Source organism: Watersipora subatra, chromosome 3, assembly GCF_963576615.1.
Source record: "Watersipora subatra chromosome 3, tzWatSuba1.1, whole genome shotgun sequence".
Taxonomy (NCBI): domain Eukaryota; kingdom Metazoa; phylum Bryozoa; class Gymnolaemata; order Cheilostomatida; family Watersiporidae; genus Watersipora; species Watersipora subatra.
Window position 1 is genome coordinate 63,142,210 of NC_088710.1, and position 12,384 is coordinate 63,154,593.

A 12,384-nucleotide genomic window follows, 5' to 3' on the forward strand; every position below is an offset into this window, starting at 1 on the left:
TTACAAGTCACATGTGCTTCTGCGTTCTCAACTCAATTATCTCATTTTAAATACCATAAGTGTGACCTTCTCTGAATTGATTAGGATTAAAAATAGCTAAAGTTTTGTCCTTCTGTTGTTTGCAAGTAATTTTCTCTCCTATTGTCTATTGGCACCTATTGTCGATAGTCTTTGTCTATTGTCTAGACATTGGTAGTTATACGATGTAAATAGGGAGATTGTCCATGACATGAGTTTATGAGACTAAATTTGTGCTCAGCTCTTAATTCTGACTACAATGTGAGTGCAGTTGAGTTTTTCTAAGAACAAAATTACCCTGCTGATGTCAGATTGTGTATTAGTATAGTTATGATCTCATATTAGATACAACGCATTGTTCTAAAATGCCCCTGTTGCATTTTGGTTGTAACACTTAACTCTGGGGTGCAGAAGGAGACAGAAGTCTTCTCAATTGTCGAAATAGATTTGATTGGTACGCCTGCTGGTGTTGCTGAGCTTGTTGATTTGACTGCATCAGACGAATAGGTAGCCACACGCTTTGGCGACATGGAGGTGAGTCTGTGTCAGCAGATATTTAGGTTGTATGTGCTGACCTTTGCATCTCGGTCTGCTGTTTCTGATGGTTTTTGTCATGATGTACAGAGATTAGGAGTGTAAAGTTAATTACACATGTTAGCTCTAACCAATTTCAACTATCAATATTTTCTTAAGAGCTGGAGGAGCTAAGCTACCTCACTGCTTTTATTTTATTAAGAAATTGAAGAGCTATAGCTACTTCACTGCAAATAAATCTAGAATCTCATCTAATAGGCATTTTGTGCTGTATTCTAGCGAATCTCGTTGTATTTTCAGCCATCACAAGAGCACCGGCCTGAGGTCCCTGCATCAGCTAGACAGCGACCTGAACAAGCAGAGCCCACTGTAGGACAACTGCTGACTTCACCTAATGACACTTTATCACCCATGCATGAGAGACACTCTGGTGTTTCTCATAGTTCAACGTAGTACCACATGCCAGAGCCTGACATTAGAGTTGCTGGGTATGTTGTTTGACTCAACTTGTGACTTGTTGTGACTATAGTAGCAAAACAGAATAGAGACGCTTAACTCTGCAACTGAAACACAATAGCCGATATGTTCTATAGTAACGATATGATTTATAGTAACGATAGCAACTGGTGATGGTATTTTGGCACATATTTTTCTTCTAAGCGTTTTAGCGGGTCAGGTTTTCTCGACTTTAATCTTGTTAAATTTTAACACTCAAATCACCGCAAACATGCACAACAGTTCAAAATGATAAATAAATTTTGATACTTTTTGATAAAATTTACTAAAACATTGAGTAAATTAAGTCAAGTTAGTTAAACAACCTGTTTCTTCGACAAAATAATTGACCAATGAGAATATGAGTCAGCCACTATTGACCAATGAAGTTGCTGAGTCAACTTGTCATGAATGTAAAATTTCTGCCGCCAATTTTTAATATTAACATGTATAAAGTGTGTTCTGCTCTAATTTGTTGATTCATTAGAGATGTCAGCCTAAAAGTTTCTGTTGCCACTTCGCAGACCAAGTGAGAGTTTGCTCAATCTGACAAGCTGAAACGTGTGTCATTTTAGGCAGCAACAAAACGATACACAGGGACAAACCTACCACGATTTAGCCAGTGTTCAGGACCCTTTTCAACCAGCGCAGTTCTTTAGTCCCAATCATGATCCAGTCTTGTCTGCAGCTTCTCATCCTGAAAGTTACTCAAGTCTAATGCTTCCTGAGTACATGTATTTTAGTTTCCATCCTCCTTACTACAGCCTTTTTAGACGAATCACTAGGAATGATCCTTTTCTGCACCATGATTACTATGGTAACACTGAAGGTAAGTCAGTGTAGTGACCGTGTATATACACTATGAGGTATATGACTGTATGAAATACCAGCATTGACTATCATGCTGTTGAGTTAGAAGACATTTTTACTTGCATTTTTAGCATTAGACTTAACAAGGATGTCAAACGCAATTGTACAAGGGGTCAAAATTCAAAACACACTTTAGGTTGCAGGCCGAACAGGATAAACATTTATTTAACACACTAAAACTGAATTTTTTTTAATCTAAATATGGATAAAAACAAACAGGAATATTATTCTGAAACAAACTTAAACCATAAAGGTTTACTTGCAACAAAATTTACATTGCAGTTATTTGGCATCTTAAGGTTCGTCATGTCTTACTCTGCTGTGTTGTATGTGCAAAATATGTGGAAGTGTGATAATCAACTTTTAACTCATTCGAAACCGATTAATTTTCATGCGATCTGCCTCAAATACCAGTCATTTCTTTAAAAAATGCAATCATTTAACTTACTACTACAAGAAGCTGGATTGAAATAGGTTACCCATTCAGTTTTTAAAATAACCAGCCAAGTCTCCTTTTTCAAATAATACAAAATTCAGATAGATACTTCATAATGAATCTGCATATTTACTTATGGAGTTGAAAAATATTGATCACGAGCGATAAAATTTAATGTCGCCGCGATGATTTTCGGCTTACGTGAACGTCGACATCGGTTTAGTATTTTGGCTATAACTATTGCAAGAGATATCATTGAGGCATATTTGTAAGTTTTTCTGATTGGCCAAGAAATTCTCGTTCGAACTAATTAAAAATTTTCTTTTATAACTTAGAAATAACTGTTCATGAAATGGGTAAATTTCCAAGGAGAGATAACTCGTGTTGGTAGCCTAACTACGATACGTATATATTTCGTGAGTTAACTCGCGGATGATTGCGAATGAGTTAAAAGCTCAAAGAAAAACTGTTAAAAAAGTAGTCGTAGGTTGGAATCCCATATTTTGATGACGTATTCAACTTGACGAGGTGATTGTTTTGACATACGATGTTATCGCGTGAAATCAAATGCCAATGAAAGGCTCCATATAAAATGTCTCGTAGCCCTAGTTTATGACAAACACTTAGGGTTCTACTGGAAAGCCCCTTATCAAATATAGATGATCGCTACTTTACAGTTTCGTTTCAGGTCGATCTAATCATCTAGCCATCAAATCATGTGACCCATATTTCCCACTATATATGATGTGAACAATTTCTGCAGCATTTGTTAACTATCACGGGTGACCAGCAGGCTCCCCCATGTTTATATGAGAATGATATGCACTCCCTCGAGCTAAGTTTATAAAATTAAACTGATTTTTGGGCTAGGTTTAGAGATATCAGTGCTCAAAGTGACAGCATTACAATGCTGATGAAATAGATGTGTAAAAACAATAGACATGGTTTCTTTGAATGCGTGAAGTATATTTGTGAAAATATCTCGATGGATGAGGTTGCATTAAAGTGTAAACAGAAGCACATTGTGTTCAACTCCGTCACATTTTAGCCGTTTTGAGAGGGATTCTAACCTATGGACTTTTTCATGATGGCTGCGATCAGCTGTTCGTTTATGAGCTTTTAAGAGCTTGTAATCACATTTCCACATATTTGGGACCTACAACACAGCAGACTAAGACATGGTGAACCTTTTGATACTAAACAACTGTAATGTAAATTTTGTTGCAAGTCAACCTTTAAACTACTCCTATTTAATTTTTTGCTTTTCATAAAAATATCTTGTTAAAAATAAAATTCAAATTTCTTTGCTCCTATGTCAATGTATATAAAAAATAAACTTGATTATCCCAAAAAGATTTTGCTCTTCTTAAAAATATATTCTATCAAAATTATTCAAATTAGAAATATGAACTTGCTGAAAAAACCTGGAAATATACATAAAATGTGTGCTGTTCAGCAATAACAATTTACAGTGAATGATTCAGTTTTATTTGCTCTTATGACCTTGATCTGATTATATGATTTGACCGAAGCAACAACTTCATTTACGTTAAGTGTAATGTCCTGTGTTGTGGAGATTCTCAGGATGGACAGCTGGTGCTCAACAGGCTAACGGCAACCTTCGTAATATCTTGTAATAGCTAAACTTAATTGATGCTAGAAGTAAGTGACAAGGCAGGTGAAGCATTGCATTACAGTTGGATATGCAGTTCTGTGCAGTATTATGTCATCAGCGCTTCATATCAATTAGCCATGAATGTAAAATGATTTTGAAGGCCAGATAAGATTGCAAGGCGGCTGGATGTGGCCCGCAGGCCATGAGTTTGACACATGTGCATTGGAAGGTACTTTTAACCAACATGGCTTCCATGAATGCCTGGATGCTGAAATATATGTGTATCTCGATGCACCGTACGTTAGTATGTCTATTGCAGAACCACATTATGAAAGTGGAGAACAAAATCAACGACGCAGTCCTGGTACACAAAGACGGCTTGCTGAACAATTTCTCATGTCTCATTCTTCCACATGGGTAAGTTTTGTAAATGTCTCCTTGTCATCATTTTCGTCTTTGCTTTTAACTGGTTAAGTGACATAGAAAATGGCTCTAATGGTAGCAGCAACATGCTGCCAGGAGGCCTACTGAAACTCACACCGTGGATGACTAGAGTCACCGTATAACTACTCCCCACTCCTCTTCTCATGCTGCCCTACCTAGTGTATATAAGCCTACTTCCATCTGTTATACTGTTGTCTGTGTTTCTACTTGTTAATGCGCTGTATTTACTAGTGAGCTTTCACAACTCTAAGAGTTCCTGTCACTGTAGTTGACTGCTCTTCACAGTTTCATACTTGTTGAAATGGAGTAATATGTACTTTTAGGAACCATTACCTGCACCGAGAGAGTGCATCAGACCATGCCACCCTGTGCAGCACGAGGGTACATATGAACCTGATGAGAGTCCAAGAAACAGTAGCGACAGATCATGGCATAGCTTTGATACAAGGAGGCAGAGGCATGAAAATCCGGATCATCCTCATAATCGATCTCCACGTGAAACTGAGCATTCTTACACCCGGGCAGATGTACCTACAAGGTGAGGGCCAGGCTAATCTAAAAATGTTTAGACAATGTGATTCATGGATGTGAGTTGAAGACTAACTATTCGAGTTTATTTTTGAATAACTTGAATAAAATAATTTTATCTTTTCACACAGACTATCTAATTTAGAGTTTAACAGCCAAGTAGTTATATTTCATGCAGTTGACAGTGCTAGGTTAGAATAGTAAAACTAGATACATGGTACTGTAATGGCTGACTGTTTCCATATTGAGTTTTTTTATCTGAAAATTTAGATATTTTTTCTATCAGCTAAGATTTGTTTGTAGTTTTAGGGGATGTGACTGGCTGTCAGATTTTTTAAGATTAAAATAGGCAAAAATGATCTCTGTTAAAACCCTCAAAAGAAAAAGATGGATCTATTTTTCTGAGTGTTTTAACGGCAATCCAGTTTTGCCAAGTTTAATCTGAAAACCTCATGGCAGTACATCACCTAAAACAACAAACAAATCTCAAGTGATAGAAAAAATATCTATACTTTCTGATAAATACTTTTGAAACTTTACAAGAGAGGCCCTATAACTTGCAACAAGCAATCTATATGAGTTTGCTTTATACATAATTTGTATATGTACATGTATCTTCTGTTAAATATATGCCCTTGTGACAGTGCTCTGATAACTTGGACACTCTGATAACTCAAACGCTTTTGCTCGGTCCTGTGAAGTTTGAGTTATCCAAGTTTGACTGTATTTATTATGTTACCAGCTGCGTTTGCCTTACTTCTGCAACAATTTTTATGTGTGATATACAGAGGAGATACTCCGCAGACCTCACCACATCAGCATAGATACGTGGAAAGCTTACCTGCAGAGTCTTTGAATTATAGCCAAAACCATGTTGATCATTCAGAGCCTTGGTATGTACTGAGTTCAATAATTTAATCTTATTTGGTACATGGCCTTTCAACTTTACCCTTTCATTGTCGCAATTTCATGATTAACAGTATCTCGAACAGGACCTCAGTTCCAAGGCCATCCTTCACCCCGAGGCAGACAGTAATCGATAATCCAAACCACAATTCCACAGCTGAAAGCACTCCTCCTATTGGCTACTACAATGTTGGACAGCCGCATATGATTATCAACCATGCTGTAAGCGGTACAACTCTCTCTCTTTTGTTAGTTACTTAGCTAGACCATATTACTCTGTGTCAATTGTATGTTTACTCATGAATTTTTTTCACTGGTCGCCATTTATATATTACTTTATTGGCAATAATTTCATTTCAAACAGAACTTATTTTCAAATTATGTCGTACAAGAAACATAAAATATAAAAAGGAAAAAGGCCAACAGTTGGCCATTTAAATCATGTAAATGATTTGATATTTACAATAGCAGTTCAAATCCCTTTCTCTGCTTAAAAAATGGTTATTACGTAGATGACTGTTAAAGCCGCTAGCAATGGTATTTTTTTTCATATCACGTAAAATGAGATGAGTTGAAAAGCTGTAACTGTCATGTAAAACACGAAAACACAAACTACCATCATCTTTTATATCGCTTTTTTATCAATTTAGCCTCAGGTCTACCAGCCAGTTCAGCAAGGTCAGACTCACAATCATCTGATGGGCTTTCTGTACGTTTACCAACTTCAACACCAGCAGCCCTTTCACCATGCTCCAACCCATCCTCACCAGACGACCGATAACAGCATTATAGGTGCCTCACAGGAGACGATCGATCGTACGACGTTCGCTCATCGATACAATCAGAGGGTCGCTAGTGACATGGATGATGGCAGCTCAGACGACAAGTGTACTATCTGTATCAGTGAATACAAGACAGGTGAACATGTTCGGTAAGTTACTTTCCGCGCTCGACAGACTTCTGCTACTACATTAGTTTACAGATTTGTGGTCACTATTTAACACCTTGAAGTCTAGTCTAATATATACAAACAGGAAACTAGATCATATTAACAAGTTACATTGACTGTGTAACCTGTATGTTTTTAAAAACTAATCTCCTGCCAGCAGACATTTTTAATTTCTACACCTGTATGAAATGCCCTCAGTATTTCACAAATTAGTAATTCCCTCAATTTAAAACTTTGGAATTACACTAATCAAAGATCAATCACAAAAGATTAAAATTTTGTAGTTTTATGTAACCCAGGAGTGCATAAGTTTTCTCGAGCATAAGATGAAATGGAAAGACAACTCCTTGGCTAATTTTATGCCACAACTTCAAAGGGTTAAAACTTGCATGTTAAATTTAATTACCATTATATATGATTCAAATTACATAATCTCCAAATTTGGCAGCTGAAATGCAGTTGTTTTTATTTTCCATGCTTAGTATCGAGTACTTATTTATGTCTAGTATTTATGTTTAGTTTCAATATTGAGTCATTATATATAAAGTTTTGCTAAGGCTTTGAACTACATGTAGAACATGGCCTGGTCATATTTCGCTGTCATTTGCATAAAGTCCCTCAGCTAGCTCTGCATTTGTAACTGATATATCTCACTACTCAAGTGTCAACTTACCAAATTATTAAAATATATAACACAGAATTACAGAAAAGGCTTTTTTGTTAAGGACTTTCCCCAAATTTATTAATTTTTAATGGTCAAAATTCATTAAAAGGCCTATTGATGATTGTGTCGTATTGGACAGCCATGAGTTGCTGATTAGTGACCGCTCATTAAAAAACACCCGTGTACAAGGAAACATAGATTTTTGATAATCTTTAATTAATCATTGATTATAATGTACATCGTCTCTCTTTAAGAATGAACGTTGATCTACAAATACATAGGTTATCCCAACGTTCTTGTAGACGACTACCTTGTCTTCATCTTTTCCATCGAGACTGTATTGATCGGTGGCTTAATTCTAACAAGAGGTGTCCGATGTGTCGTGCTAATATTGAGGCGACTATACCAGAGGCAGCTGGAATTTCTACTTAGTACACCTGTCGACTCTGATGTGTTGAGTTGATACTGAGGCGACTACAACAGAGGGAGCAAGGGTCTTGGATTAATACCCCTGACACTGTTCATGACGCTTTTTAAATAACATAAACTTGATATGTCTTATCTCAGTTTTTATACATATTGGTATAATATTATTTAATTGAATTACATTTTTTATAGTGAACTGTGTGAACTGTTTTATTGTGGTTGGTTGTTTTTCAGCCAGTACTAGGTGCTATAATAATTGGATTTCTACAGGTTCCATCCATTTTGTTCTCTCATTTTCCATTTTAGAAAATTGTAGTTTGAATTTTTGTAATAAGTATTATCACAGCTATAGTGTTAGAAAAACAGCATTGCAGTAATATCCTGTAACTTTATTTTATAATGTTTGCATACATAGTGTACATTTTTAGTATTTTGTGTTGTAAAATATAGATAGCGCTTGTACAATCAAATGAAGGTTGAGTATGGAATAGCTGGAATTCCTAGAAATCTAAAGAGCACATTCAGATCTGAACACAATCCTTTGATAATTAATGTAGCGGTTGAGAATGCTTAAAATTATGAAGTATTTTTCAAAAAGTCCACATCTTGCAATTTCAAGATGAAAAAGTTCTACACCGGTATGATTAGCAGCCTTCCTTGCATTGTCGTTGCCTGCTTCTTTCAGACAAATAAGTTAGTCATTGAGCACGGTTGCAGTTTAGTTCCTAAAACTAGTCAATGGGAACATTGTATATCCACCCTCAGACGCTTAAAAGCAAAAGGTTTTACAACGATTGAAACAGCTATTCACAGAAACACACAAAGTTTGTTGTATGTTTTGTTTACTAAAGAAGACGTTTTGACAAATTGTGTTTAAAGTTATATGTTTAAAGGTTTTCTCTTTTAACTAACATACATGCCACTAACATATTATCACTTATTGATCTGAAACACCTCTATAAATTCTTGATTGGTTTGAATTAAAAACTGAAATCTTATATCAAAACAGGAAAGGTGAGAATAAAACGCCTAATAAACTTTCAGTACCAAGAAAATATAAAATATAAGAAGTTTTCAGCCAGTCAGGATTTTTACGGTAGGTTTTGAGATATCAGTGCTCAAAGTGACAGCATTACACTGAGGATGAAAAAGATGTGTGTTATGTTTCTGCACAGAAGCAATCAAATAGAGTATTAAATTAGAGGAATGTGGTTTATTGCACTCTCCAGAGACAACTGATTTGATAACAGAAAACCCAAGTATTTATATGTTTGGTCATAGAAAAGCTTTGTAAAAAGCTACAAGCATTATTAATAGCTATAATGAAACAGTACTATAATATATTAGCTTGTATAAAGCTTTAGCTAATAAGCATAATGTTTGTTGGCAAAGTACCAATAATACTTGGCACTTGCATGACACCTCCTCACTAAGCTAAAGGTTCTTTCTGGTTCTCTTAGACCTTCGGGGTTTGTTTCTGCTATACTCATCTCCATCAGGTAGACGAGGGTTGCGTGGTCTTCTTCTAGACGGAGGTTGCTCTGTTACAGTTGTAGGGGCTGGTAGTTGCAGTTTTGTCTCCTCTGTTATATCAGGTTTATCTCCAGGGTCTTGATCTTCTTCTGTTGAGTATCTTGGTCTGAGTTGTTCAACATGTCTTCTCCAAGTAGGTCCCTTTGGTACCACTTTGACATTGAGACTACGAGTTCCATATATCTTAGTAACAATGGCTGGAACCCATCTAGGTTGTCTGTTGCGTCTAGGTCCATGATACAAGGCATAGCATGGTGCTCCAAGATTGTAGCTGTGTATCTTGCTAACTGTCTTTTCTGCAGATCGGTTGACTTCTCTGGATTGATGAAACTGTGCTATGTGTGCGGGTGATGGCAATAGGGTGTCAATCTTGCATCTCATCTGTCTTCCATTCAGCAGCTGACTGGGAGAGTATCCTGTAGGAAGTGGTGTCCTTCTATAGTGCATCAGGAACTGTTGTAGTGCAGATTTAGGTGGGAGTGACGATTTCTTCATGGCTTGTTTGAAGGATTGTACTAGTCTTTCAGCTGCGCCATTTGTAGCTGGATAGTAGGGTGCTCCAGTGAGGTGAACAATGCTTCTCTCTTGACACCACTGCTGAAACTCTCCTGAGGTGAAGCTGGTAGCATTGTCAGTGACTATGGCGTGAGGGTATCCAAAGTGTGCGAATATCTCCTCTAAGATGTCTGTGGTAGCTCTGGTAGAAGTAGATGAAGTCCTGTGTATGCATGGATACTTTGAGTAGGCATCTATCATCACTAGCCATTGGCTGCCCATGAAGTTTACTGCATGATCTAAGTGAAGACGACTCCATGGCTTCTCAGGTAGCATCCAGGGAGGTATAGGATACTTCTGTGGAAGCTTCTGGTGTTCCGCACAGGCAGTGCACTGTCGGCTTGTCTCCTCTATATCAGAGTCAATGCGAGGCCAATAGACAGCAGTTCGAGCTAGCTTCTTCATTCTTTCCATTCCAAAGTGTCCAAGGTGAAGGATCTTTAATACTTCCTGTTGTAACTTGACCGGAATGACTACTCTGTTGCCATATAGAAGACAACCTTCAGTGATAGAAAGTGAATCTGAGATCTTGTGGAAGAGTGACAGCTGAGTCTCCTTCATCTCTTTGTTACCAGGCCATCCTTCTGCTGTGTAGCGCATTACTGTGGCTAGTGTTGGATCTTTCTTTGTCTCCTTTGCTAGAACATTGTAGTCTGTAGAGTTGAGCTGTTGTCCAATAGTGTGAATAGTGCATACTGTATCAACATCATCCTCATCTTCTCTTGCATCAAACTCTTTATCAGGTCCAACTGGCAGTCTTGAGAGGACATCTGCATTTTGATGATGCTGGGTAGATCTGTATTCTATGGTGTAGTCATACTGATTTAGTACCAGTGCCCATCTTGCTAGTCTGTTGGCTGCTAGAGCTGGAACTCTTTTGGTAGGTCCTAGAAGTGTGAGAAGAGGTCTGTGGTCAGTTACCAAGATAAACCGTCGACCATACAGGTACTGGTGATACTTCTTTAGAGCAAATATGATTGAGAGAGCTTCTTTTTGTATTTGTCCATATTTCCTCTGTGTGCTGGTCAGTGTTTTTGAAACATTGGCTATTGGTCTCTCACTTCCATCAGGATAACGATGAAATAGTACAGCTCCCAGTCCAGTTTCTGAAGCATCACATGAGATTCCAATGTCAAGATCTGCGTTGAAGTGTGCTAAGACACTATCAGTTGATAGCATATCTTTCAGCTTGTTGAAGCTCTTTTCTTGTTCAGTGCCCCACTTCCAGGTCTCTCCTTTGCGTGTCAGTTTATGCAATGGTCCTGTGAGTTGTGACAGATTGGGTATGAACTTGCTGTAGAATTGTGTAGCTCCTAAGAAAGATCTTAGCTGAGTTAAGTCTGTTGGGACTGGCATCTGTTGTACTGCATCTGCCTTCTTTCCTTTAGTGATTCCCTTTGAAGTGAGTTTGTGTCCCAGATACTCTACTGTCGGTTGAGCAAAACAGCACTTGTCTTTTCTACATCTGAGCCCTCTTTCTTCTAATCTTTGAAGAAGTCGACGTAAGTTTTGTAGATGGCTCTCTGCATTGGCTCCACTCACTAGTATATCATCTAGGTATACTGCTACTCCTGGGAGGTCTTGTGTCAGTTGCTCCATGATTTCTTGAAAATACCCTGGTGCTGAGCTTATGCCAAAGGGCAACCTCTTCTGTAGTAGTACTCCTCGGTGTGTTGATAGCGCTAGTCGTCGTTGACTTTCTGGTGCCAACAATATTTGATTGTAGGCATCTGCTAAATCAATCTTTGTGTAGCAATAGCCTCCACCTAGTTTTCTGATTAGATCTTCTGGTAGTGGGATAGGTTTCCTATGTGTTTCTAGCTGATTATTGATAGTCTTGGAGTAGTCTCCACATACTCTGATCTTCCCTGCAGCTTGACCTGTTGTAGATTTGCGTACAGGTACAACTGGTGTTCCATACTGGTTGAATTGAGTTGGTTCCCATATGCCTTTAGCTACACCTGCTTCGTATGCTTGGTTGAGCTCTTCTGTCAAGGCAATAGGAACTGGTCTGGGTCGGCAGAAGACTGGCTTTGTTGAAGGTTTGAAGTTTATCTCTAGTTCAAAGTTCTTGAGACATCCTAGCTCGTCTTTGAATATTTCTGGAAATTCTTTGCACATCTCCTTACACTTGATTTGTAACCTCCCATCTGGCTGGTTCTCTGTGATTGTTGATACAAGGTTCTGTTGTAGCTTGTCATCAATAGATATGCCTAGTTGCTGTATAGCAGTTCTTCCTAGTAGGTTGAGATCTTGTACAGCACTAATCACAAATGGTAGTCTGACTTCTTTCTGTGTATCCAATTGGGCAGTTAGCTCACATCTGCCAAGCGTCTCTATGAGATGTCCTGAGGCTGATTTGTAGTTAACTGTAGTAGGTTTTAGGTTTGGCTTTCCTAGCTTCTCCCATA

General features: G+C 37.8%; 1 protein-coding gene across 1 annotated transcript; it reads left to right on the top strand.

The window, feature by feature from the left end:
- The first annotated feature begins 546 nt into the window (after positions 1-546).
- Positions 547-7,891, top strand: LOC137390851 (E3 ubiquitin-protein ligase ARK2C-like). The gene is made up of 9 exons (XM_068077169.1): positions 547-552; positions 853-1,001; positions 1,623-1,876; positions 4,288-4,385; positions 4,736-4,950; positions 5,729-5,833; positions 5,933-6,068; positions 6,497-6,777; positions 7,762-7,891. Exons 1-9 carry the CDS (start codon positions 547-549, stop codon positions 7,889-7,891), a joined length of 1,374 nt encoding a protein of 457 aa, XP_067933270.1.
- Positions 7,892-12,384: the final 4,493 nt, after the last annotated feature.